This window comes from Drosophila innubila (assembly GCF_004354385.1).
Source record: "Drosophila innubila isolate TH190305 chromosome 2R unlocalized genomic scaffold, UK_Dinn_1.0 1_C_2R, whole genome shotgun sequence".
NCBI lineage: Eukaryota > Metazoa > Arthropoda > Insecta > Diptera > Drosophilidae > Drosophila > Drosophila innubila.
The window spans coordinates 7,638,409-7,660,226 of record NW_022995374.1 but is presented as its reverse complement, the minus strand read 5'-3'; the positions used below and the strand labels follow the sequence as shown (position 1 = coordinate 7,660,226).

General features: G+C 40.5%; 8 protein-coding genes across 9 annotated transcripts; 5 read left to right on the top strand and 3 right to left on the bottom strand.

Moving 5' to 3' along the window:
* Window positions 1–38: 38 nt before the first annotated feature.
* Window positions 39–775, top strand: LOC117783450 (trafficking protein particle complex subunit 5). The gene is made up of 2 exons (XM_034620858.1): window positions 39–263; window positions 319–775. The coding sequence occupies exons 1-2, from the start codon at window positions 88–90 to the stop codon at window positions 725–727; spliced, it is 585 nt and encodes a 194-aa protein (XP_034476749.1). The 5' UTR covers window positions 39–87; the 3' UTR covers window positions 728–775.
* LOC117783451 (NADH dehydrogenase [ubiquinone] 1 beta subcomplex subunit 4) lies at window positions 766–1,314 on the bottom strand. The gene is made up of 2 exons (XM_034620860.1): window positions 1,110–1,314; window positions 766–1,035 (listed from the first exon to the last, which is right to left on the bottom strand). The coding sequence occupies exons 1-2, from the start codon at window positions 1,236–1,238 to the stop codon at window positions 823–825; spliced, it is 342 nt and encodes a 113-aa protein (XP_034476751.1). The 5' UTR covers window positions 1,239–1,314; the 3' UTR covers window positions 766–822.
* A 2,695-nt stretch (window positions 1,315–4,009) lies between these two features.
* On the top strand, window positions 4,010–6,890 carry LOC117782975 (AF4/FMR2 family member lilli). The gene is made up of 4 exons (XM_034620095.1): window positions 4,010–4,095; window positions 4,298–5,946; window positions 6,034–6,217; window positions 6,282–6,890. Exons 2-4 carry the CDS (start codon window positions 4,306–4,308, stop codon window positions 6,788–6,790), a joined length of 2,334 nt encoding a protein of 777 aa, XP_034475986.1. The 5' UTR covers window positions 4,010–4,095; window positions 4,298–4,305; the 3' UTR covers window positions 6,791–6,890.
* Window positions 6,872–7,933, bottom strand: LOC117782974 (protein aveugle). The gene is made up of 2 exons (XM_034620094.1): window positions 7,660–7,933; window positions 6,872–7,152 (listed from the first exon to the last, which is right to left on the bottom strand). The coding sequence occupies exons 1-2, from the start codon at window positions 7,810–7,812 to the stop codon at window positions 6,985–6,987; spliced, it is 321 nt and encodes a 106-aa protein (XP_034475985.1). The 5' UTR covers window positions 7,813–7,933; the 3' UTR covers window positions 6,872–6,984.
* Window positions 7,934–8,059: 126 nt separating this feature from the next.
* Window positions 8,060–10,079, top strand: LOC117782972 (26S proteasome non-ATPase regulatory subunit 11). Its single transcript, XM_034620091.1, has 4 exons — window positions 8,060–8,596; window positions 8,654–9,160; window positions 9,227–9,439; window positions 9,498–10,079. The coding sequence occupies exons 1-4, from the start codon at window positions 8,282–8,284 to the stop codon at window positions 9,726–9,728; spliced, it is 1,266 nt and encodes a 421-aa protein (XP_034475982.1). The 5' UTR covers window positions 8,060–8,281; the 3' UTR covers window positions 9,729–10,079.
* A 104-nt stretch (window positions 10,080–10,183) lies between these two features.
* On the bottom strand, window positions 10,184–11,084 carry LOC117782973 (attacin-B-like). Its single transcript, XM_034620093.1, has 2 exons — window positions 10,731–11,084; window positions 10,184–10,674 (listed from the first exon to the last, which is right to left on the bottom strand). Exons 1-2 carry the CDS (start codon window positions 11,033–11,035, stop codon window positions 10,275–10,277), a joined length of 705 nt encoding a protein of 234 aa, XP_034475984.1. The 5' UTR covers window positions 11,036–11,084; the 3' UTR covers window positions 10,184–10,274.
* A 1,306-nt stretch (window positions 11,085–12,390) lies between these two features.
* On the top strand, window positions 12,391–13,282 carry LOC117783553 (attacin-B-like). Its single transcript, XM_034620998.1, has 2 exons — window positions 12,391–12,727; window positions 12,787–13,282. The coding sequence occupies exons 1-2, from the start codon at window positions 12,423–12,425 to the stop codon at window positions 13,184–13,186; spliced, it is 705 nt and encodes a 234-aa protein (XP_034476889.1). The 5' UTR covers window positions 12,391–12,422; the 3' UTR covers window positions 13,187–13,282.
* Window positions 13,283–15,000: 1,718 nt separating this feature from the next.
* On the top strand, window positions 15,001–20,477 carry LOC117785408 (major facilitator superfamily domain-containing protein 6). Of its 2 annotated transcripts, none has more exons than XM_034623393.1 (5): window positions 15,001–15,111; window positions 16,707–17,123; window positions 17,179–17,848; window positions 17,911–19,110; window positions 19,694–20,477. In XM_034623393.1, the coding sequence occupies exons 2-5, from the start codon at window positions 16,882–16,884 to the stop codon at window positions 19,874–19,876; spliced, it is 2,295 nt and encodes a 764-aa protein (XP_034479284.1). In that variant the 5' UTR covers window positions 15,001–15,111; window positions 16,707–16,881; the 3' UTR covers window positions 19,877–20,477. The 2 variants fall into 2 exon arrangements, with proteins under 2 accessions (XP_034479284.1, XP_034479285.1); XM_034623394.1 differs by having other exon boundaries at window positions 15,108–15,178.
* Window positions 20,478–21,818: the final 1,341 nt, after the last annotated feature.

Below are 21,818 nucleotides of genomic sequence, written 5' to 3'. Positions count from 1 at the left end.
TGAAGCATCTGGCATCCCTCACAGCTGTTTTGGGTGGCATTTTGTTGTTGACGTTCTCTCACTAGTTTTGTTGTAAAAGAAAATAAAATGGAAAAACTTGAAGCGCTTAAAATTTCGTCAATGCGCCCACGCAGCAATATACTTGATCGTCCGTTGTCTAAGGGAAAATCCGAGGTATCACAAAGTATTGTGGCACTGCTGTTTAGCGAGATTGTGCAGTATTCCCAAAGTCGAGTTTTCACAGTGCCTGAATTGCAAACAAGGTAAATTTGGATTGAGATTGGGACTCAAGAATTTTAATAACTTGTGCTATTTTAGATTACACGACTTGGGACAGGATGTGGGCACACGCATCATTGATTTGTACTTTGTACGGGAGCGCAGTTCCAAGCGAGAGACAAAGCTGACGCAAATGCTGCTCTTTGTGAAGACAACTGTGTGGAAGAATCTGTTCGGCAAGGAGGCAGAGAAACTGGAGCATGCAAACGATGATGAGCGCACCTATTACATCATTGAGAAGGAACCACTGGTCAACACCTTTATAAGTGTGCCCAAGGACAAGAGCTCTTTGAATTGTGCCAACTTCACGGCCGGAATCGTTGAGGCGGTGTTAACCCATTGTGGGTTTCCATGCAAGGTAACTGCGCACTGGCACAAAGGCACCACCTACATGGTCAAGTTCGAGGACTTTGTCATAGCACGCGACAAGCAGATGGAGGAAAAGTAAAAAGTAGCGATAGACTTAATCAAAATACATATATAAAATTTACGTTAACATGTTTGCGTTTAATTTCACTATGCAACATAATGCAAAAGAATGACTTAAATGAACTTGAACTGGCGATCCTTGTAGGAAACCTGACCTGTACGGTATTTCTCTTCCCGCCCATCTCGTTCGCTCTTCAGCGCCCAAGCGTACACAACGATGGGAAGCACGACGGCAAAGAGACCCATACGGAAAGAGTGTCCGGTTGGCCGGAAATGCTCGTAGTTGGACACACGCATGGCCTGGAAGCGCGCTAGGCCGGCATCGAACTGCACAAAACAATGCACAAATGATATGTATTAATAATTGGACAGTGATGACATAACAAGCATTTTATACATACCACAGTGCCGCCTTCGCCGGTGGCATGGCGGAAGGGATTCGAGCTCTGTTTCAGGTACTCGTTGCGCAGTTTGAGTGTGTGCTCATGCTTGCGAGTAATGAACGCCTCCTCTTCCTTGGTTAAAACCATTTTATTGTGTTGCAAAAGCCAAATTTACGTTCGAGCAACAAAAGCAAACAGCTGATACCAACAGTGTTGCCAACTTTGCCAACCAAAAGGAAAACCGAAGGCTGCCACCCAGTAACAATTTCCGATTTGGCTCGATTTTTTACCTTTAAAAAAAATGGGTAAATATATCTTTTTTTTAATAAAAGTGTACCTTTTTATATTTTTTCTTAATTTTTCTTAGAATTTTTGAAGTGAAACTTCTATAGGCGCGTTGGGGGTGAATCGAAAATACGCTTGACCGCGTATGTTACGAAAAACCGACACCATAAAAGAGAGCTTGATAAAGCTTTAATATGTAAAGTAATTTCTCTGAGTGAGATAATCTACCAATAAGAAAGGCCGGACTAAATGAGAAATAAGCAAAAATGGGGAAAACGAACGCGCAGAAGTGTAAAGAATATCGTGAAAGACAACAACAAAAAAAAAACAAAAAAGGATAAACCGAAAACCAATGCTCAACGGATGAGAGAGTATCGATTACGAAAACGGGAGAAACAAACAATAAATGACATTGCTAACAATCAGTCACCCACAAGTGGACCAGAAAATGTGGATCAGCAAGATGATACTAACCCCTTCATTCCAGTCCAAGGTAATATTATTAACGATAATGCAGGTAATCAAGGACCATCAAATCTGCATGAAGCGTTTTTTGATCCGAGTTCACCATACACTTCTTATACCAGCAATAAGACTGCTCATAAGGAATTCACAAAAAAAATGTGCGTAAGAAGTTACGCGATAGAAGTGAAACTTCCTAAGAGTGCATACGGTAGTGGCCTGTTTTTTTTTTTACTTCAAGATGACAATTTTTCCATTTTTCTTTTGCACACTTCTTTATACAAGTTTGCTTGTCACTATAATTCTCGCTGTGTAATTGAAAACTGTCGTCGTGTGAAGAGCAAATAGATCTTACAAGACATAGAAAACCAAACACACTATATGACATATGTATGTGTATGCAAAGCTCTAAGCTGCTAATTACATACATACACACATGTACATATGTATGTGTATGCAAAGCTCTAAGCTGCTCTTTCTACTCTGAGTCAAAAGCTCTAAGCTTGGCTTGCTTCTCGTTACGTTATCGCATGCTCCTCACGTGTTTGTTTTGCGCGTCATTTTAACATGTATGTATGTATGTATGTATGTACGTATGTATGTTTAAAAATTAAAACATTTCTATCTTTAATATTAAGAAAAATTAAAAAAACAGATGAATATTCATGGGTGCAACCAAAATTTTTAAATTGATTAAAATGGTACGAGTTGCCAGATGGGGAAACTTAGCAGGTTTATAAGCTTTGGACAACCAGTGCTGCCAGTTTAGCTAATAGCAGTTTCTAAAATTTTTTTCGATTTCATTTTGTAATAGTAGGAATGCAAAAAATACATCTACGGTGCAAATCGATAGTATCCATGGTTGTTGCAGCTGTGAGAAAGATCGATGCTTTCGTCAGGCGATATTTTGATAGTCACAACGAGACGTATGCGCCAGTCGGTCGAATGGCAACTCTAGCCAAAAGCGCCTTATAAAATTACAGCTGGCAATGCTGTTCATTCGACGTTCAAAATTCAAGCTGTCTGGTTAACAGCATGCATCAGAACTAAAAGCTATTGGTCAAGTTAAGAATTATATATTGCCATTGAGGTGAGTAAAATAAGAAAAATTTAGTGCAAAAAACGCCACAGTTAGCTTAAGTAATTTTCAATACACACTTTAGCACTGGTAATCATATTTACTGTAAAGCCTGCTGCTTCGTTTGCTCCACCCTGACAACACCGTTATACGCACGCTCAGAACCCACTGCTCTCGCACATGGTTTCTCTCTCTGACACACACACTCTCATTCTCCCGGGGACTATAGCGCTCACTGCGCATGTCCTGCAAAGCGTTATGCGCAGATCTCGTGTCAATGTCCTGTCTCAAAGTTTTTTTCAACCAACTTAATACGAGTATACCAGCTATATATATTTTAAATTACTATCAAAAATTGTTTTTAATAGAGTATTATAACCTGTACTAATAGAGTGCATAGAATCAAGCAAGGGAGTCTATAGACTACAAATTTGGTATGTAGTTTCTTGTAATACCCCTAAGCAGATCAAGTTTGCTTTAGAATTTGACAACATCCCCGCAAATTAAAAAAGGAAAAACGAAAAACAAGAGTATTATAAATGAATTTAGCCATACCTTTCTAATTTTTCGATAATTTAGCTGGTATTTAAGTATAATATTAATAATTTGTTGTAACTAATCAATGGTATTAAAGTCAGTTACTGCGCAAGACAAACTTCGTCCTCGTCGTTTCGCACTTGTTATTGCAAGTGAGAGCGAGAGAGAGAGAGAGGCAGGCAGACAGAGAAAGAGCTAGGGAGAGAGAGAGCAAGGAAATAAGCGAGCGCGCATGTTCTGCGTAGTTGGGCGGTTTTCTAGTCGATTGTGCTCGTTTTGTTGGTAGTGCACTTGGCTTAGCTGTGTTCGTTTTGGGGTTGGGTGGGTTACATCGTTCCTTCGTTCGTCTGTTCGCTCGCTCGTGTGCTGTTGTTGTTGTTGTTGTTGGTGGGTTGGTGGGCTGTCACCGCGGCACGCTTACCTTCTTTAAGGGTTGTTGTTGCCGCGGAGTTGCGCGTTGCTTTTGTTTCGTTTCGTTTCAATTTCATTTCACTTGCCGACAGTCAGACGTAGCGTAAAGTTCTCAATTGTTTGTTTTGTTGCTGTCACACAGGATTTTTGTGCCTCAAATGGTTTAATTGCAAACGCAACGTGCTCGTTTATTGATTTTTGACTCGACGTTGCATACAACATTTGAAATCGGTAAGCTTTTTTATAAGCACAAGCAAGTGTACTCTAAAAAAAAACATCTACAACAACCTGAACAATTTCTGTTTTTCTAACTGAGGCAAGCAGGGTGATAAATTAAGTGTGTTCAGCGTCTCTACTCGAAGCAGCACATTTGCTGTGTTTTCTCGCTAAGTTTCGTGAGCAACTTGAGCTGATTTTAACATTTATTTTGCAGTCTGCAGAATGAGCGTAAAGTCGAGTGCAAGGATTAAGAAACGACGCTCGGCGGAGGCAGCCGCCGCAACAGCAACAACATCATCGTCCGGTTGCTTTGCCGCCGTAAGCAATCAGCGTTTGGGGATTCCGACCAACAGTAGCAGCAGCAGCAGCAGTCACAACAACAACAACAACAATAATTCCGGCGGTATAGGCAACAGCAGTGGAAGCAGCAGCAATCCCAATCCTAATAGCAATCAGAGTTTGAGCAAAAAGCACAACTTTGTGGGTCGCAATCCCAACTTTGATACGGATGAGACGAAGCTGCTCATTCAGCTGTGGGGTGATCCGAAGCTGCAGCGTACGCTGATAACGACACACAAGAAGCATGCGGTCATCTGTCAGCTGGCGGCCAAGATGCAGGAGTACGGCTATCATCGCTCGCCGGAGGAGATCACGACACGCATCAAGAACCTGAAGTGCTTCTACAATCGCCTCAAGAAGGACAAGGAGTGCGGACTGGCGGGCGAAACGGAGCCCAGCTGGAAGCATTTCGCTGAAATGGATGCCATCATGACGCGTCCCATATTCAGTGTGCGTCCCAATGAGGTGCCGGCTCCCTCGCTCAAATATCAACTGGAGCAGGCACTGGAGGAGCATGCGGAGCGTCGCAAGCGGCGTCAGGAGAACGGCGAAGAGATGTCCGACAGCGACAACGAGGAGGATGACATGCTGCTATCTTCGCTGGTACCAAATGCCGCCAATGGCAAGTCCAAAACGGATGCGACTGCTGATGGCAATGGTGACGTTCAAGTGGATATGGATGCCAGCGAGGAGAACTTTGGAGATAAACGGGCAGCGGCCAAGCGACGCAAACTGTCATCCGAGCCAGAACTCGATGTGGATGAAACGGCTGCCACAGTGCCACACATCAAGACTGAGCCAACAAACCAGCTGGAGCAGGAGCCAGTCACCCAAGTCGAGTCAGTCCCAGTCTCAATCCCAACAGTAACAACAGTTGCAGCAGCAACAGTTGCTGCTACTTCAGTTGTTGCAGATGTTGAGGAGGACGATGACTGCATGCTGTTGCCACTACCAAAAGAGGAGCCCATCGATGTGGATGCCGTGGATGAAGCGGACGCCCTTTCGCCCAACAGTGCCAGCAATGGCAACGCAGCTGCCGCTCCGTCCGTGCGCTCTGTAATGCCCACACTGGCGGACATGTTGCAGCTGCCCAAGGCGACCAATCTACTGCCGTACAGTGGGGCCAATGTCATCATACCAGCCAATAGCATCAGCACCAGCATTGCCCAGGTCAGCAGCACAATGTCGACGAGCAGCACGGCGAGCAATAAACTGACTCCAGGCAAGATCTCACTGGTGCCCACCAATTTCCTTATGCAACCGAAGCAGGCAAACAATGCGACAGGCGGCAAAGGAGTTGCTGTGGGCTCAGCAGCGGGAGCACAGCTGCAACTGCTGCAAAGCGCCATCAATCAGGGAGCACGCTTAATGATCAGCGGAGCGGCTTCAACGCCCGTGCAGGCGACAGCGAATACGGGTCTGGTCACAGGTCCAGGTGGAGTCAAGTTTGTGCTGGTCAATGCGGAACAGGCGGCAGCAGCTAAAGCAGCAGCAGCAGTTGGCAAATCCAATGTCAATACGGTGGTGAATGCAACGTTGCCACAACAGCAGCAGCTGCAGCAGCAACAGCAACAACAGAAGCTGCTGCAGCAAACTGAATACAATCAACAGCAACAGCAATTGCAATTGCAGCAGCAACAGCAACTGCAGCAACAACAGCAACTGCAGCAACAACAGCAGTCACAGCAGCAACATCAACAACAGCAGCAACATCAACAGCTGGAGAAGAAGGAGGAGAAGCGCAGGGCACAGGAAAAGGCGCGAGAGGAACAACTGTCCAAGCGTCACATGACAAGTGAGTCAATTGTCCACATTTTAAATGCATTATCCTTCTAATCCTTTACTTCCTCAACCTCTAGCCATGCGTATTATGTTGCGACAACTGCTCAATGCCCAAAACGAAGCCAATGAGATTCAACACAATCGTCTGTCTCTGGAACGTGAGCGTCTGGATTGGGAAAAGTCGATGGGCGATCGATTGCTAACACTGCTGCCGACATTGCTGCAGCCAACGTCAGCGGCAGCAGCAACTGCTGCCGCCGTGCAGTCGACGGCACAGCATCAGTCGCCGCAGTTTATTGTGTCGGGCACGGCAGGAGGATCGGCGGCACAGCGCTTGCAACCGCCCAAGCTGCTGTTTACCACAGCTTTGCCCATGACAAATGGCACGGTATCGATGCCACATATACTCAATCCGAACAGCGCAATGGCAACTTCGTTGCCCAAGGTCCTGGCAACACCCGCATCCTCCTCCTCGTCGTCGGCCAATGCCAGCGGGATTGGAGGCGTTTTAACAAAGCCTGTGGAGATTTGTACCCAAAACAATGATGTTCAGCTTGTTACGCCGAAGCTGGAGAAGGAGGGCTAAAAAGTGTTACATTTTTAGGTTTTAAATCCAGTATTTTTCAGTGATCTCTTTAAGATAATACTCGAATAAACAAACTACTCATTTTAATGTTTATTCCTAACACATTATCTGTTTATTCTATTTATTGTAACCTAAGGGTATTAAAGATTAAGTTTTAAGTTTTCCATTCAATACGATGGATACCTTGAGTTATCTCAGTGGATATTCAGTCGTTCCATATCACGTATCTCCATTATATCAGTTTTCAACCGTTGCTTGACTATCTCCCGCCAAATGGCCTCCCGATCTCGATTATCCGTTACGCCCATTCGCTGGAGTGAGGAATCTGTGATGCGGAGCAGGGCTCGACCCGTTATGTCGTGCTGGAAGAGATTAGACGAAAATAAAAGCTACTTATGAAAACAGATTTGGAAATAATGAAACAAAGGTTATTAGATTTAAATAAGTGCAGTCATTAGTATTGTATTCACTCTATCAACACATTTTTTTTTAAATTAATTATAGAAATTTGAAATTTATACAAATATTTGTTTTATTTAGTTAGTTTTGATGCTTATTATATTTTTCCAATGATAAATAATTTGAATTTGAATCTCAAAATCATCAATATCATGAACTGAATCTTATTAATCTTTAACAAAAATAATCAGGTTATAACAGCTAGAGTTCCTGATTAAAATTCATCAGTAGGCCAAGCTTTTAAGGTTTTTAAAATATTAATAAAAAAAGTCGTTTGTTAAATTAAAGTTGTTCTTTGACGGAACAGAAGCTTAGAGCAACAGGGGATAGAAAGGACTCAGTCAAGCATGTTTCAAGACTATAGTGACGATGAACAGCCCCAATGGTGAGTCGGTATTGGAAGTGCTTACCTTGGCAAAGAGATGCTCATATTTGGTGTACTCGCCACAATGACGACGGTACCATTTCTGCACATCGTTTACTGTCCATTGATAGACTGCTTTGGGTCGCGTTGTTTTAGCTCGCGCCTTGTTCTGCGTCGAGTTGTTTGTTTCCTCACCCATTTAGTGGTGCATTTATCAACAGTCCGAAGATGTTCCTTTTTTTGTCGTTGTTTCCTTCTTCGTCACAAGTTTTTGTTTTGAAAAGTAAAGTGAATTCACTTTTGCATTACATTAGTGACGTGACTCGCTCAATTGTTGCACGAAGTAGTGCGATAGTACTGAATATATATCGATTACAAAACACATTGCTGCATTGTCTGACTTTCGATAGGCATCGTAACATTAATATATATCGGCTGACAATCATCTCTAATCGTGACTGGCGCTTAATAACACAACGACGACTGAAATCTTCATAATATAATATTGAGAAAAACACGTAAAGACGCAAAATACAATTTATAGCGCAATTGCAAACTCACACATCAAGTGGAATCTGAATAGTGCATTAGTTAATACATATTTATATATACAATTTGCAAGCTCGTTGCCAATTTTCAATTTCAATTAACGCCGCAGCAGTAGCAAAATGGCCGGAGCTACACTCTTTGAACGTGCCCAGGCATTGTCCAGTGTGAATCGCGAGGAGGGCATTTCCCTGCTGAATAAAATAGTGCGCGAACAGGAGGTGGCCGAGAACGATGAGGAGCTTATTCGCATCAAAGAGCAGGGCATTATGCAGCTGGGTGAGCTCTACAAACAGGAGGGCAAGGCCAAAGAATTGGCTGACTTGATCAAGGTGACGCGACCGTTTTTGAGCTTGATCAGCAAGGCAAAGGCCGCCAAACTTGTGCGCTCGCTGGTCGACATGTTCCTCGATATGGATGCTGGCACGGGCATTGAAGTAAGTAACCCCATGCTATTTATTGACCACGCATAACTAAACTGCTTACTTTTCCAGGTGCAACTTTGCAAAGACTGTATTGAGTGGGCCAAGCAAGAGAAACGCACATTTTTGCGTCAATCTCTGGAGGCTCGTCTAATTGCGCTCTACTTTGACACGGCCCTTTATACTGAGGCTCTTGCACTGGGCTCCCAACTGCTGCGCGAACTCAAGAAGCTCGATGATAAAAATCTGCTTGTGGAGGTGCAGCTGTTGGAGAGCAAAACATACCATGCACTTAGCAATTTGCCCAAGGCACGCGCTGCATTGACCTCAGCCCGCACCACGGCTAATGCCATATACTGTCCACCCAAAGTGCAGGGAGCCCTTGATCTTCAGTCGGGCATTCTGCATGCGGCCGATGAGCGTGATTTTAAAACCGCCTTCTCTTACTTCTATGAGGCATTTGAAGGTTTCGATAGCGTAGACAGTGTCAAGGCGCTCACCGCTCTTAAATACATGTTGCTGTGCAAGATTATGCTGGGTCAGTCGGACGATGTCAATCAGATAGTTAGTGGCAAGCTGGTAAGCACATATATACCAAGACATTTTGCGAATTTATATACCTATTAAGACTTTTGCATTTACTAGGCCATAACTTACTCCGGCCGTGATGTGGACGCCATGAAGGCAGTTGCAGAGGCTTCACACAAACGTTCGCTGGCCGATTTTCAGCAGGCCTTAAAAGATTACAAAAAGGAGCTTGCCGAGGATGTTATTGTGCAGGCACATCTTGGTACACTGTACGACACTATGCTAGAGCAGAATCTATGCCGTATTATTGAGCCATATTCGCGTGTGCAGGTTAGCATTGTATTTAAATAAATCTAGGGTAATATTGTAATTAATATTTGCATTACAGGTTTCACATGTGGCGGAGAGCATTCATCTGCCCATGCCACAGGTTGAGAAGAAGCTATCACAAATGATATTGGATAAAAAGTTTAGCGGAATTTTGGATCAAGGCGAAGGTGTGCTTATTGTTTTTGAAGAGACGCCCGTGGATAAGACCTATGAGCGTGTGCTGGAAACCATTCAGAGCATGGGCAAGGTGGTGGATACGCTGTATCAGAAGGCCAAGAAACTGTCATAAGTCCTGAGTTCGAATACCCACTTACCTCCACATCAAAACACGCCCACGCCACCATTTCAATGAATATCTGCAAGGATTAGAACACAATTTTTCGTATTGGCTTTCCTCCTTTATTTAGAAATATTCCCACATCAAACAAGAGATCATAAACTTGGTTTAACTACATTTTTGTAAGTTTCTGCAAATAGGCCGTATAATTAACAGCAGCAATAAATAAATATTCACTGGTGGTAACGGCAACTACAATAATGTGTTAACCATAATAAAATATTTCTAAGCATAATTATTCAATAGCAACTGCGAGCGCGATATGATAAACAAAATTATTCAATTAATAAATAAAATACTAAAGAAAAGGAAAAACTGCAAGTCTTAAATATTATGCGTCACGAGGAATACTCGGGAAGTACGCTGTCAGCTTATTTCCCTGATACTTATTTAATAATGTGTTCACCTTTGAGTTTTTTTCGAATTTTATTCCGTAATAATAATAATAAATAATTATAAGATTCGTAATTAACAATGGTCAAATTTTAGTTGACATTTTTAACCGAAGTAGTGAGTGAGTCCCAAACCACCGCCAAAGTTCGTCTGTCCATTGAGTGGTCCACTGGTCCACTTGTTTGCGTTGCCGGTCAAATCGAGGCGAGTGTTACGATCCTGGGAGGACCAGAGATTGGCGCGTGCATCCAGACCCAACTGCTTGCCAATGCCGGGAATGTTGGAGTGCGTCAGACTGGCACCGTGACCATTGATGTGCGAGTAATCCAGTCCAGCACCGTTGCGCTGGAACTCAAAGCCATTGGCCAGTTTGTTCTGCGAGGCGAAGACCTTGGCGTCCACGTTGTGTACTCCGTTGTTGAAGAGATTGGCATGGGCCGACTGCTGGAAGCTGTCCTGGACGCCAGGAGTGTGCGTCTTGGTCAGATCGAAACCATGTCCATGACTATAATATAAATGAGTAAGCTCATCTGTTGCAATGAGGATTTTCGATTCACTTACTTGTTGTAGGCCACGGATCCGCCAGTGGTAACTGGTCCCTTCTGTGTGTTGCCCGCGGCAAAGACTTGTCCAATGACATTGTGATCGGGAGTTCCAATTCCTTGACTGAGAGCCAATTTAGCGTCTGAACCACCTGCAGGATTCGATGCCAGAGAGCCGCTTAACGCCTGACGCCTGGCACGCATTATACGGGGCTGGTTCGTTGGGGAATGATAATAGGGTAATGTCTGGAAGTGCTGTGGCATCGCCTCCACACAGGCACTGATGGCAACAAAGGCCAGGATGAGAATGCTGCTGCTTTGCATATTTGCTGCTGTTGATGTTGATGTTCTCTGGAAGACTGTTTGCTCTGAACTGATGATTGATTGTTACCACAGCTGCTGCTTATATACAACAAGAACACAGGGGAAGCACCTGAAGCCGAAGACTTTTGATTGTGAATCACCCGAGCTTCCATCTCTGCTTAGTGTCTGTCTTATCAGAACCTTCTCAAGGGGATTTTCATCTATTTTTTGTACGACAATTTAGTTCTTCGCTTGCCTCCACTTGTTGCTCCCACAGTGCAAGAAAATTTGAAATACCAATAACAATATAACACTTTTGGATTCAGTGCAAGGATTTTAGAGATATCTATTTTAAGTTCGAGCTTAGAGCTAAAAGTTCAGGATCGCTCAAAGTCGGGTTTGCTCAACTTTATTATTTCCAATTGCTTTTATACCCTAGTCAAGCGTACAATAAGCTAGCGCATTGTATATTATAGGCAGACTGAGGTGTTGCAGACCTCATTAAGTATACATTCCTTATCTGCATCAACAGTCATGTTACTTGTTTATTTTTTTACGGAATCATAAATGTATTATTATTGTATCATCAACTTATCAACTCAATTAAATAGTGAAGAAGCTAGTGCAAGCTTTAAATTCCGAGTTTCAACTCTTGCCCTTCCTCTCTCTTTGCATTCTCTTTCTCTCTCTCTCTCTCTCTGACTGAATCTGCTTCTGTCCTTTGACTGCTCCTGCGCACAAAATTCAATTAAGTTTTGACAAAAGTGCGGCTCAAATTGAGCGAATGTTGTTGGTCAGATTGAGATTTCCACTCGTTTTCTCTCACTTTTTGAGTAACGCTTTCAAATTCAAATAATCGTAAATACCCTTTTGGAATATTGCACTCGAATTATTTAATTGCTTAATCTCTTAGCTAAAATGCTGATAAAGTTTGATTGATGATGTAAATATCATTTTTTTTTTTAACTTAAAATAAGCATATTTACTATCCTTGGAGTATATTAATTGGACTCCAAGGGTATTAAATATTCGGCAAACGATCAAACAGTTATTTATTGATAAAACTTTGAAAGTAAAAGTGCCATCGATTTGCATTAATATTCAAAGCTCTTCCCCTTCTCAATTCTAAGTTTTTATTCATTATGGGAGCAACAAGTGGAGGCAACCGAGGAAATAAATTGTTATATAAAGAATTAATGAAAATCCCCTTGAGAAGGTGCTGATAAGACAGACACTAAGCAGAGAAGTCAGCTCGGGTGATTCACAATCGCATCCGAAATCAAAAGTCTTCGGCTCCAGGTGCTTCCCCTGTGTTCTTGTTGTATATAAGCAGCAGCTGTGGTAACAATCAATCATCAGTTCAGAGCAAACAGTCTTCCAGACAACATCAACATCAACAGCAGCAAACATGCAAAGCAGCAGCATTCTCATCCTGGCCATTGTTGCCATCAGTGCCTGTGTGGAGGCGATGCCACAGCACTTCCAGACATTACCCTATTATCATTCCCCAACGAACCAGCCCCGTATAATGCGTGCCAGGCGTCAGGCGTTAAGCGGCTCTCTGGCATCGAATCCTGCAGGTGGTTCAGACGCTAAATTGGCTCTCAGCAAAGGAATTGGAACTCCCGATCACAATGTCATTGGACAAGTCTTTGCCGCGGGCAACACACAGAAGGGACCAGTTACCACTGGCGGATCCGTGGCCTATAACAAGTAAGTGAATCGAAAATCCTCATTGCAACAGATGAGCTAACTCATGGATTATTTTATAGTCATGGACATGGTTTCGATCTGACCAAGACGCACACTCCTGGCGTCCAGGACAGCTTTCAGCAGTCGGCCCATGCCAATCTCTTCAACAACGGAGTACACAACGTGGACGCCAAGGTCTTTGCCTCGCAGAACAAACTGGCCAATGGCTTTGAGTTCCAGCGCAACGGTGCTGGACTGGATTACTCGCACATCAATGGTCACGGTGCCAGTCTGACGCACTCCAACATTCCCGGAATTGGCAAGCAGTTGGGTCTGGATGCACGCGCCAATCTCTGGTCCTCCCAGGATCGTAACACTCGCCTCGATTTGACCGGCAACGCAAACAAGTGGACCAGTGGACCACTCAATGGGCAGACGAACTTTGGCGGTGGTTTGGGACTCACTCACTACTTCGGTTAAAAATGTCATCTAAAATTTGACCCTTGTTAATTACGAATCTTATAATTATTTATTATTATTATTACGGAATAAAATTCGAAAAATCTTAAAGATCTATATACATTATTATTGAATATACAGCTGGAAATGAAGAAAGAAGTGAAATCCATTATCGTAAACTGGAGGTTTCTAGACTTTCATTCCATGTGAGTCAGATGGACAGAAGGACATCGCATCAGCTTTCATTCCTCTACTATTATATAAAATGCGAAGATAAAGATTTTCTATAACCTGATATGTATTGTAATATATACTTAGATCCATGCTGATTTTACTACACATTATCTTAATAAATAAATATCTCCTACTGAAGTACAAAGAAGTAATCCAAAAGGGAAGGCGAATAAAAATTTAAGTTGTTCTTAGAGTTACTCACAATGTGAGTGAAAACGATTGGAAAGCTCAATCTGAGAGCAAGAGAGAATAAAGGAAGAGCGTTCGCTAAATTTGAGTCTCAATTTTGTATAAACTTAATTGAATTGTATGCGCAGGAGCAGTCAAAGGCAAAAGGCGGAGGCAGAAAGAGAGAGTGAAAGAGTGAGAGAGAGTAGGAAGGGAGCGCAAAAGCTGTAGCTCACAACTTAAAGTTTATACTGAGCTTATTCTCTATGTTGTTGAAAGTTGTTGTTGATAATTTTAATGACACAATTGATAACCGCTAATTTGTTTTTTTTTTTTGTCGAGGGGTATAAGTTTAATTAATAATAATAAGTAATACTGCCAATTACTACACATATTTGTATCAAGTTTCAACAACACTCAATGAATTTACATACATACATACATAAATCGATGTATGTGATGTCATCAGATCAGCAGGTGAATTTCAGGTTTTTCAAGATTAGAAAAAAACATAAAAAACGATTTTTGTATTGCTGTTTGGTATATTTCAGCGCTTATCAGCTGTTGTTCTCTCTCTTTCTGGCACGTGCACAGCATCCAGGCTTAATTGACAATTGAGATAAGTTTTGTGATTCACAAATGAATGTTTGCGGGCAAGCTATATTCTAAGAACTTAGAAAATTCACGTTTTGTTCTTTTTTATTTACAGGAAAGAATTAAGCACAAGTTGTTTGTTGCTTGTGAATTAAATGATGCTTAATGGTTATTTTGATGTTTTCCCCAAGTCTATTTATTTATTAAGTGTTGACTAAGAACAGTTGACTTAAGTTAAACAAAAAATTATAAAAATATTTTTAAAATTAAAATTTAAATTTGAAATGATAAAAAATAAAACAAATTAGAAATGTAAAAGTATATAAAAAATAAAAGTCTGGGGAAATTCAACTCTATACAAAGAAAAAATCAATTCACTATTCAAATATAAGATTCAGGATATATTTGTTAAATTAAGTACTCTTAGCTCCATCCGGGAATTCCAGGTCTTTTTTCTGTGAAGTTTATTATCGATTATAGATATTTTGAAACCTAAGTTACCCTTGATTAAGTCTAGTTTCTCAGCAAGACTTGCTTTCATTATTAATAATAATTAATATTTTTAGTTTGGCTATTTACTTAAATGCAACAGATTTTGGGCGGGAAGCCTGACGGTTGTTAAATTTGTTGATTTCAATCCCTTTCACTCTATCTCCTCCTCCTCTCTCTCTCCCTCTCTGCTTGTGTTTCTCTTTTGGTAACCATACCTCTCTTAGCCGGTGCTGTTTTTGTACCGTTTGTCAGCGGCGGCGTCAAATCTCATTAAGTTTAAAACACGAAACGCGCTTGAGCGAGCTTTTCCGCTTTCCTTCGCTTTTCCTCGTACTTGAGTCAATTTTTTGTGCTGTTAGCTCTTTGAAAACTGTGTGTGAAATGCGCGTATAGAGGCTAGACGTGAGTTGTCTGTAGAAAAATTTTGCTTATCGATTACGCACGTAACACATTATACTGTGAGTTTCTCGTACTACCGTGAAAAATCTCCAATAAATGTGCTAACAATATTTTGGAGTGTAAAACGTGAATATCCTTCAAAAATAATCTATAAAATGAAATTGAAAATTTTCTTATTACAAAATATTGTCATTTTCTGTGAATGTGTGTGTGTGTGTGTGTTGATGTTGGCCTTCAAAGTTTTCACAAGTTTTCCATGTACATATAAAGAGATATAAGTGCTCTGTCAACTAGGTTATCTATAATATTTAAAATGTTTGTAATACTCAGATGTTGTATAATTATGGAGTGCAAAAAGTTTTCTGGTTTCTGAACATATTTTTATGTTAAATGTGCAGAAAGTTGCAACTTTTAGTTTTTCATATGTAAAAAAGTCTTGCAGTCTTTTTCATTGGTACAGCAACAACAACAAGTCCATCTATGTATACACACATACATGTACATACATACAGTTATAGACAAACCCACTTACCTACATTTAGAACGTGCCAACAGTGCGTATGTGTGATAAAAAAAAAGCTAAATGAAAGTCACTCGCATGCTCGCAAGCTCAAAGCTAATGCAATTCTCACTCAAGCCAATGCACAGCCCCAACCCCTTCTTTAACATCACCTTTTTGAGCACTTTTGTATTGTGTCATTTGATGTGTCGCTTATTATGAAATGCGACATTCAAAGGAAAAATGTCTAATGAAAATCTGAAGAGCTAAGGATCTGCATAGTAATTATTAAAGTTTATACGTTAACTGAATCCATAAATAAGATTCACTGTTGAGGTAAGCGAATTTATTGGCATTAAAAGAGATTTTACTCAAGAGAAAAATTATTGAGCAGAAATTCATGTAAGTTGCACATATGGAAATCATAGGAAAAAAAACTTCTTTAGAGATAAAGGTTGATTCTAGGTATATTCAACAGGTGTATAGTTCCATCTTTTCTTTTTTTTAAATATATGTATAAGGGTTAAAATATTAAACAATTAAATGTTGAAAAAGCAATTACTTGACTAACTGTGTGACATTGATATTCAGTTGTGTTTTATAAATTTGTAAACATTTTTAATGATAATTGCACTAAAAATCATTCGTCAATAAGTGTGTTCCTGAAATGTAAGACATTTAATTTTTGGAACTTATTTTCGGGTCCAAAAAAATTGTTGGCATAAATTTATTGCAAGAATTTAAATAAAATTTTAAGTTTTCTATGATTTTCTGCAGTTAAAGTTTTATTTAAATTTTAAAACATATTTGTAATTCAATTGGATTAAATTTAAATTTAAATTAACTTAATTGCATAAATTTTAAATTATCAAAACATCAAGAACTGTACGAGTATTTAAAAAATGCCTGATTGACTTAACGATTGCACTTACAATTCTGTTCAAGTATTTAATTACCTCCGACGGATACGACAAAAGACTTTTATAATTGCAGGCAATTGTGAGCTGTCCGACTTTTATTAGGGCGTTTGTCTTGAATGTTTTCTGCCAGTAAAAAACTAACACACACACACACACACACTTACACACATCGTTTACAGTGAGTGAGCACACACAAAGAGCGAAGGACTAATTGGTCTATTGTCTACCTAAACAGCTGCTAAAGGATAATAAGAAGCATGACGCTGATGCTGTAGACAGCACAAAGAGAGCAGGAGGAGCACAGGAAAAAGCACAGTCGAAACAAAAGAGAGAGAGAGAGAGAAAGAGAAAGTGAAAGTGTCAGCAGAAATAGTTTAATTGCGACAACGAGACAGACAAAGGACAGTTAGATGAATCCCTATAATACTGGTGGTGAAAGTGCTGGACCAAATCCCTTTGGAGCACCTTCAAGTGTTGGCTATGGACAGCCACAGCAGCCGAGCATGGGCTATGGCTATGAGGAGCAGCCAACTGCTGGCTATGATCAGGGAGGAGGAGCCGGTTATGGCCAGCAGCCAGCTCCTGGCTATGGTCCAGCAGGAGTCAGGCCACGTGTCGATGTGGAGGCCAGTGGCGAAGTGGATCCCAATTTGTAAGTAGCTCACAATGTAGTTGATGACAATTATCCGTATCCGTATTATCCATAGATATCCGGAGGCGAAGGATTCAACGCATAAAGTACGCGGTCACTCGGAGGTCTTGCAGATGTTCTTTGGGGCAACGGAGCGGGAGCTGATCCCGGTGAAGAGCTTCTACTTTTTCTTCTATGCCGCCTTCGGTTCGCTGTTCCCGCTAATGGGTGTCTACTTCAAGCAGATGGGCATGAATCCCGGACAATGCGGCATTCTGGTCGGCATGCGTCCCTTTGTCGAGTTCCTGTCGGCGCCGTTTTGGGGCTCCTATGCGGATCGCTTTCGCGAGGGCAAGAAACTGCTGTTGGCCTCACTTGCCTGCTGGGTGCTCTTCACCATCCCGCTGAGCTTCATTCGCCCGGAGGCCATTAACTGCATTGAGCGCCGCAATGAGACGGAATTTGTGCTCACCTATACACGCACCAAGCGAGACACCTCCGCCATGTACCCGGATCCGAATCAGGAGCAGCTCTACGATGATCTCAGTGAGGACATGCTGGCCGATGAGCCTGTCGAGGAATTCCAGTCCGACGGCGGACATATTAGACGCAAAAGATCCCTGTTCATGCCTCGCATTGATGCGGGCATTTCTCCGGTTCACATCAACTTTGTGAGCAACTATGATGAGAAGCACAACAAGGATTATGTGACGCCCATTTTCAGCTCGATGGTCTATCGCACACCAGTAAGTGATCCATGCAGCCAGGTAGAGACTTGCAGGGCTTACATGAATTTCCATCTTTGCAGGACATTCAGAAGGCATTCTTTTTGCTGCTCTTGGTCATCCTGATTGGCGAGTTCTTTAGCGCTCCGGCCATAACATTGGCGGACTCGGCGGTGATCACGCTGCTTGGCGAGGATGCGGATAAGTATGGACATCAGCGAATGTTTGGCTCACTTGGCTGGGGCATCTCCATGTTTCTGGTGGGCATTGCTCTGGATCATTCCACATCGTTCTCGAATCATCCGTGCGGAGCGGGCAACAAGGAGAAGAACTATAACATTTGCTTCTCCATCTTCTCGGTGCTGATGACCTGCGCCATCATATCCGCCGCCAAGATCACCTTCAAGTACGATCCCATCGATGAGAGCCAACTGCAGGCAGCCGCCCAGTTTGTCGATCCCAACAAGAAGGCCGAGGATGAGTCGATGAACCAATTGGCCGCCCAGCTCAACTTACCATCACTGGCAGTGGGTAGCGGCAGTGCATCTTCGGGTGCCGGCGCTGGGGGCACCAGTAGCTTCCATGCTGCTGGCCATCAGTCGCAGTCACATATTGGCGCCGAGTCCAAGGTGTTTGCCCAGACGTCCAAGGAGTTGCCCGAGTGGATGACGGTGTTGACGCACTTCAAGGATCTGAAGACGGCATCGTTTCTGTTTGTCGCCTGGTTCATGGGCTTTGGCATTGGTCTGATCTTCACCTTTCTGTTCTGGCATTTGCAAGACTATGGCGGCACACCCACCTTGTTCGGTGTCGCCTCCGTGATCAATCATGTGTCCGAAATCTTTGCCTATTTCTTTAGCTTCCGCCTAATCACTCAGATCGGTCATGTGAAAGTTCTCTGCCTGGGATTGATTGGCAATGTGCTACGCTTTCTGTACATCTCCTATCTGACCAATCCGTGGATGGTGTTGCCCTTTGAACTGATGCAGGGCATCACACACGCCGCCGTCTGGGCCGCCTCGTGCTCCTACATTGCCCACAATACGCCCAAGCATTTGCGCTCCTCGGGCCAGGGTGTGCTCCAGGGCATCCATCATGGTTTGGGTCGTGGTTGCGGCGCCATCATTGGTGGCATGTTTGTCACCTACTACGGTACTACTGCTACCTTCCGTTGGTATGGTATCGCGTGTCTCTTCGTGCTCGGCCTCTTCATCTTCATCAATTTCTATCGCAAGGAACAGGGCTTCATCTCCGACATTCCGGTCACCGAAGATCCCCATCAGGTAAGCTAAGTGTCTCCGAAAAGAGCTTGAAACTGAGACTATGGCTAGCAGAGCTCGACATGCACAGGTAGATGATAAATTTGCACATTAATAATTAATTATTTATTTACTTAGAATACTTAATATGTATAAAAAATAAAACTAAAAAAATTGCTTTAAAATTTAAAGTAAAATAAGTTTTAAATTAAACTGAAAGAAAAAAATATGCTTAAAGTTGGAAACATAAAAATAATATTAATCAATTAATAAAAATTATTTAAAAAAAAAAAATTCAAAAATATTGTGTAAATTACAAAAATTCAAATAAAAATTATATTTTAATTTAAAACTAAATCTTAAATAATTTTATAAAAATGAGAAATTAAATATTTAAAATTTCAAAAGTCTATTACCAGGCTAAAAATAATCAATTGAGCTTTAAACTTCTTTTGGTTGCAAGTTTTCTTATTATTTATTTCTATTAAGTTTTTGAAAATGAATATTGCTAATGCAACAACTAATTTGATAAGTTATAAAATAAGTTATGGAATAAGTGACAAAACATAAATACATTTCAATAATTTATTTATTTTTTATTTCAAAGGTGGCCGAGGAAACTTCTCACTTGGCTCCCCATGGCGTACCCAGCAATCCCATACCACGTGCCCTGTCCAACTCACGTTTAAATGAGATGAATCCCAATGGCGGACCCTATGGCACCTATCAGACAACCGGTGGCAATCTGGATATTCCCGGCGGTGCTGCTCATAATCCGTTTGCGCAGTAAATCGATGGCTTCCCAGAGATTACAAAAGAGTCCTCGCATACAGAACAGATACATTGCATAGATTAAAATAAATGATACATAGTTACATTACATAGTCATGGACAGCAGCAGAGATTGAACAATATTAAGAGTACTCATAATATATAACCGAAAACATATCTTGGACATTGGCCTGCAATAAAAATTGCCAAACACATTGCTTTATTATGGTTTTTTGGTGCTTATACACACATAGATTACATAGATTACATACATACTCAAACTCACATGCATACTCATATGAATATATTTTATATTGAAGGTTCATATACATACATAGATAAAGCAATACTTTTGCTATCATAGCGCTTACTGGATTACAAAATATAAGTAAATTGCAACAAAATTTTTTTAATTTTATTGAAAGTTAGCAATTAAAACGAATTTTCACGTAGTTGCTTAGCATACATGCCATGCCAAGAGATTATTTGATGATATTTACAAGAATTTTTCATATCATTTGCATCGCTATCATATCCTATGAGAGAAGATCTTTTGAAAGCACACCATTCATAAACCTAGAGGAACCAAGAACAAGCACACACAATACACAGCAACAAAATACACATAAAGTACCTATAAATAAAATAAAATAAAATAAAGGAAAATGAATGTAGGAAATGTAACATCTAAAAAGTACATACAAGTAATATTAATTTATAAATTTAAAAAATTATTAAATATCATTAATTAGGTATGCAAATTTCTTTTAAAGAATTCACAAAAGCAAATCAAATTTATTTTCTTGATTCTTTTTACAGTTTACAGTTGAAAATATAAATTTAAAGAGATACGTCGAAATATCTTTCAGTGTGTAAACAAAGAATTTCACTAGACATTGAAATCAGTAAAGTCGAGTACCTATTTTTTCAAGTATGAAAACCCAAAAAGTACATTTATTTCATAACTTATTTTGAAGAAAAATTAATATAAAATATATGAACAAGCATTAAAGTAGTTGCATTAAATACAAATCAAAGATCGAAGATATGTCAGTATAAAATCTAAATATGAAACAAATGCTGTAACGAATGATATTATGAAAATCCGCCTCATTGCAATCAACTGTTGAATATATTAATTTTTTAAAGAAACTCGTAAATGATATACATAGATATACATATAATAATAGCATACTATACAGATTTATATGTATTCTATTATAAATGGCTATTTTGAAATACTTGTCGAATCAATTTGATGCACCAAAATAATTCTCATTGAATATGAGATAATAAGATTCAAATGGTGTCTAGAAAATATGCAGCATTGTACCTTAAAGATACTTGTACTTTGGTTCGTTCAACTTGATATTATTATGTAAACTATTCTAGCAAAACTCTTACTCTATACTTATGTACGTATACAAATACTATACTTATATACAATGAAACATAACAAGAAATATTTAATATTGTTAACGGAAAAAAAAAATGTATTAGGTATTGTTGATAATATTCGATGGGTATGTTTCAAAAATTTTCGAATTAATATTATAATTATGATATATACTATTTATATAGTTCTTATTATGTACAGCACTTTATGAATCTATGGATAATTTTAAAGTGAGCATAATTAGCAATAATTATGTTAGTACTAAAGCACTAAAGTTATGTTAATGGGCTACAATCTAACCAATGGCTGGCTCTATATACCTATAAATATACATATATGCATAATGTACAAGTATTATACACAAAGCACATACCATCTCAATAAAACCCATAACTAAACAACAAACTCAACCAATCAATCCAAAAAGTCATGTAATATTTATGTTTAATAAAGTTGAAACCGAGTAAAGTTAAGTAAAAGTACTCAAACTTAGTTCCAAATTAGTTCTAAATTCATCACAAATGCGGTTTTTTTTTAGGTGAATTCCGCCTAACCGACAATTACC

Excerpts from the sequence above, each read along its gene's own strand:
- LOC117783451 (XM_034620860.1), bottom strand. The coding sequence starts at position 1,238 with ATGGTTTTAACCAAGGAAGAGGAGGCGTTCATTACTCGCAAGCATGAG. Across the intron at positions 1,036-1,109 it reads CCGGCGAAGGCGGCACTGTG|TTCGATGCCGGCCTAGCGCG; the intron begins GTATGTATAAAA and ends TGTTTTGTGCAG.
- LOC117783553 (XM_034620998.1), top strand. The coding sequence starts at position 12,423 with ATGCAAAGCAGCAGCATTCTCATCCTGGCCATTGTTGCCATCAGTGCC. Across the intron at positions 12,728-12,786 it reads GGATCCGTGGCCTATAACAA|TCATGGACATGGTTTCGATC; the intron begins GTAAGTGAATCG and ends ATTATTTTATAG.
- LOC117782973 (XM_034620093.1), bottom strand. The coding sequence starts at position 11,035 with ATGCAAAGCAGCAGCATTCTCATCCTGGCCTTTGTTGCCATCAGTGCC. Across the intron at positions 10,675-10,730 it reads GGATCCGTGGCCTACAACAA|TCATGGACATGGTTTCGATC; the intron begins GTAAGTGAATCG and ends TTTATATTATAG.
- LOC117783450 (XM_034620858.1), top strand. The coding sequence starts at position 88 with ATGGAAAAACTTGAAGCGCTTAAAATTTCGTCAATGCGCCCACGCAGC. Across the intron at positions 264-318 it reads GTGCCTGAATTGCAAACAAG|ATTACACGACTTGGGACAGG; the intron begins GTAAATTTGGAT and ends GTGCTATTTTAG.
- LOC117782974 (XM_034620094.1), bottom strand. The coding sequence starts at position 7,812 with ATGGGTGAGGAAACAAACAACTCGACGCAGAACAAGGCGCGAGCTAAA. Across the intron at positions 7,153-7,659 it reads ATGAGCATCTCTTTGCCAAG|CACGACATAACGGGTCGAGC; the intron begins GTAAGCACTTCC and ends AATCTCTTCCAG.
- LOC117785408 (XM_034623393.1), top strand. The coding sequence starts at position 16,882 with ATGAATCCCTATAATACTGGTGGTGAAAGTGCTGGACCAAATCCCTTT. Across the intron at positions 17,849-17,910 it reads CGATGGTCTATCGCACACCA|GACATTCAGAAGGCATTCTT; the intron begins GTAAGTGATCCA and ends CCATCTTTGCAG. Across the intron at positions 19,111-19,693 it reads TCACCGAAGATCCCCATCAG|GTGGCCGAGGAAACTTCTCA; the intron begins GTAAGCTAAGTG and ends TTTATTTCAAAG.
- LOC117782972 (XM_034620091.1), top strand. The coding sequence starts at position 8,282 with ATGGCCGGAGCTACACTCTTTGAACGTGCCCAGGCATTGTCCAGTGTG. Across the intron at positions 8,597-8,653 it reads ATGCTGGCACGGGCATTGAA|GTGCAACTTTGCAAAGACTG; the intron begins GTAAGTAACCCC and ends TTACTTTTCCAG. Across the intron at positions 9,161-9,226 it reads AGATAGTTAGTGGCAAGCTG|GCCATAACTTACTCCGGCCG; the intron begins GTAAGCACATAT and ends TGCATTTACTAG.
- LOC117782975 (XM_034620095.1), top strand. The coding sequence starts at position 4,306 with ATGAGCGTAAAGTCGAGTGCAAGGATTAAGAAACGACGCTCGGCGGAG. Across the intron at positions 5,947-6,033 it reads AATCCAATGTCAATACGGTG|CAACAGCAATTGCAATTGCA; the intron begins GTGAATGCAACG and ends TACAATCAACAG. Across the intron at positions 6,218-6,281 it reads GTCCAAGCGTCACATGACAA|CCATGCGTATTATGTTGCGA; the intron begins GTGAGTCAATTG and ends CTCAACCTCTAG.